This window comes from Alligator sinensis, unplaced genomic scaffold (assembly GCF_000455745.1).
Source record: "Alligator sinensis unplaced genomic scaffold, ASM45574v1 scaffold987_1, whole genome shotgun sequence".
NCBI lineage: Eukaryota > Metazoa > Chordata > Crocodylia > Alligatoridae > Alligator > Alligator sinensis.
Window position 1 is genome coordinate 661,572 of NW_005842574.1, and position 1,176 is coordinate 662,747.

General features: G+C 73.2%; 1 protein-coding gene across 1 annotated transcript in view; it reads left to right on the top strand.

The window, feature by feature from the left end:
• Nucleotides 1-22: 22 nt before the first annotated feature.
• The window catches only part of LOC102377280 (microtubule-actin cross-linking factor 1-like), a 13,311-nt gene continuing 12,157 nt past the window's right edge, over nt 23-1,176 (top strand). The window contains exons 1-5 of the mRNA XM_014524097.2: nt 23-121; nt 275-397; nt 500-601; nt 688-789; nt 1,070-1,173. Of these exons, the coding sequence (XP_014379583.2) occupies nt 116-121; nt 275-397; nt 500-601; nt 688-789; nt 1,070-1,173 (437 nt within the window). The 5' untranslated portion in view covers nt 23-115. The remainder of the gene's footprint in view (nt 122-274; nt 398-499; nt 602-687; nt 790-1,069; nt 1,174-1,176) is intronic.

A 1,176-nucleotide genomic window follows, 5' to 3' on the forward strand; every position in this document is an offset into this window, starting at 1 on the left:
CGCCGGGGGGGGTCTGGCCGACCTGGCGCTCAGCCTCGGCGACACGCAGCAGGCCGTGCTGGACCTGGAGGACGCCGGCCCCGAGCCCGAAGCCGTGCGTGCGCAGCTCGGCGCCATGCAGGTGCGTGGGGCGGTTCCCTCCATCCCTTTCTAGCCGCTGCGCTCGGGCTGCACCGAGCTCTCGCCCCAGACAAGGTCCCGCTGCAGGTCGAGCTCCTCGCAGAGCCTGGGGCTGGACGGGGCCGGGCACTCAGCCGTCCATCCCGTCCCGCAGGCGCTGCGAGAGGAGATCGACTCGCTGCAGCAGGACTTGGACTCGCTGGGTACCCTGGGCGTGGAGCTGATGTCGGCCTGCGGGGACTCGGACAAGCCCGACGTCACCAAGAGCCTGGACGACGTGAGCACGCGGCCGCGGGGAGCTGGGCTGCGGGGGCGCGAGACCTGCCCGCGTGGGGTACGGGGCTGGGGCACGAGCCCATTGCCACCTCCCGCCCCGCAGCTCTACTCGTCCTGGCACAGCCTGAGCAAGGCGTGGGCCGAGCGCAACGTGCGCCTGGAGGAGCAGCTGCAGGCCTTGCTCGCCTACCAGGAGGCCATGCAGGTGAGCGGCGCGGGGCTGCGGGGACTGGGTGGTCTGGGCGACCCCAGGCACGGCGTGACTGCACCTCACGGCCTGCCACCCCGCAGCGGCTCGTGGAGTGGCTGGACGCGGCGGAGCTGCGCATCGCCGAGGAGTTCCTGGTCGGCGGGGACCTGGAGATGGTGCGGCGGCAGCTGGCCGAGCTGAAGGTAGGAGCGGTCCCGGGGCCTGGCCCCCACTTGCCCCCCCTGCTGCCTCTGCTCCCGCTGCCAGCGCCCGCAGGATATTCTGCAGCTGCGCAGCACCGTGCACCCGTGCCAAGACGAGTCCTGCGCCGTGCGGGGTCCTCTTGACCACCCGCAGATGGGGTGACCCCACGGCCCCTTCCCCAGAGGCCGGGCCCCTGGATGTGCTCCTGCCGGGCGTGGGTTGCAGGGGTCCTGGGCGTGCAGGGCTGTGCCCAAGGCCCCGCGCTCCCTGGTCCTGCAGGACTTCAAGCGAGAGCTGTACCAGTGCAAGGTGGACGTGGAGAGCCTGCGGCACCGCGCCGGCCCCGAGGACCGCGGCCCCCCCGCCCCCCTCCGCGCCTTCCGGCA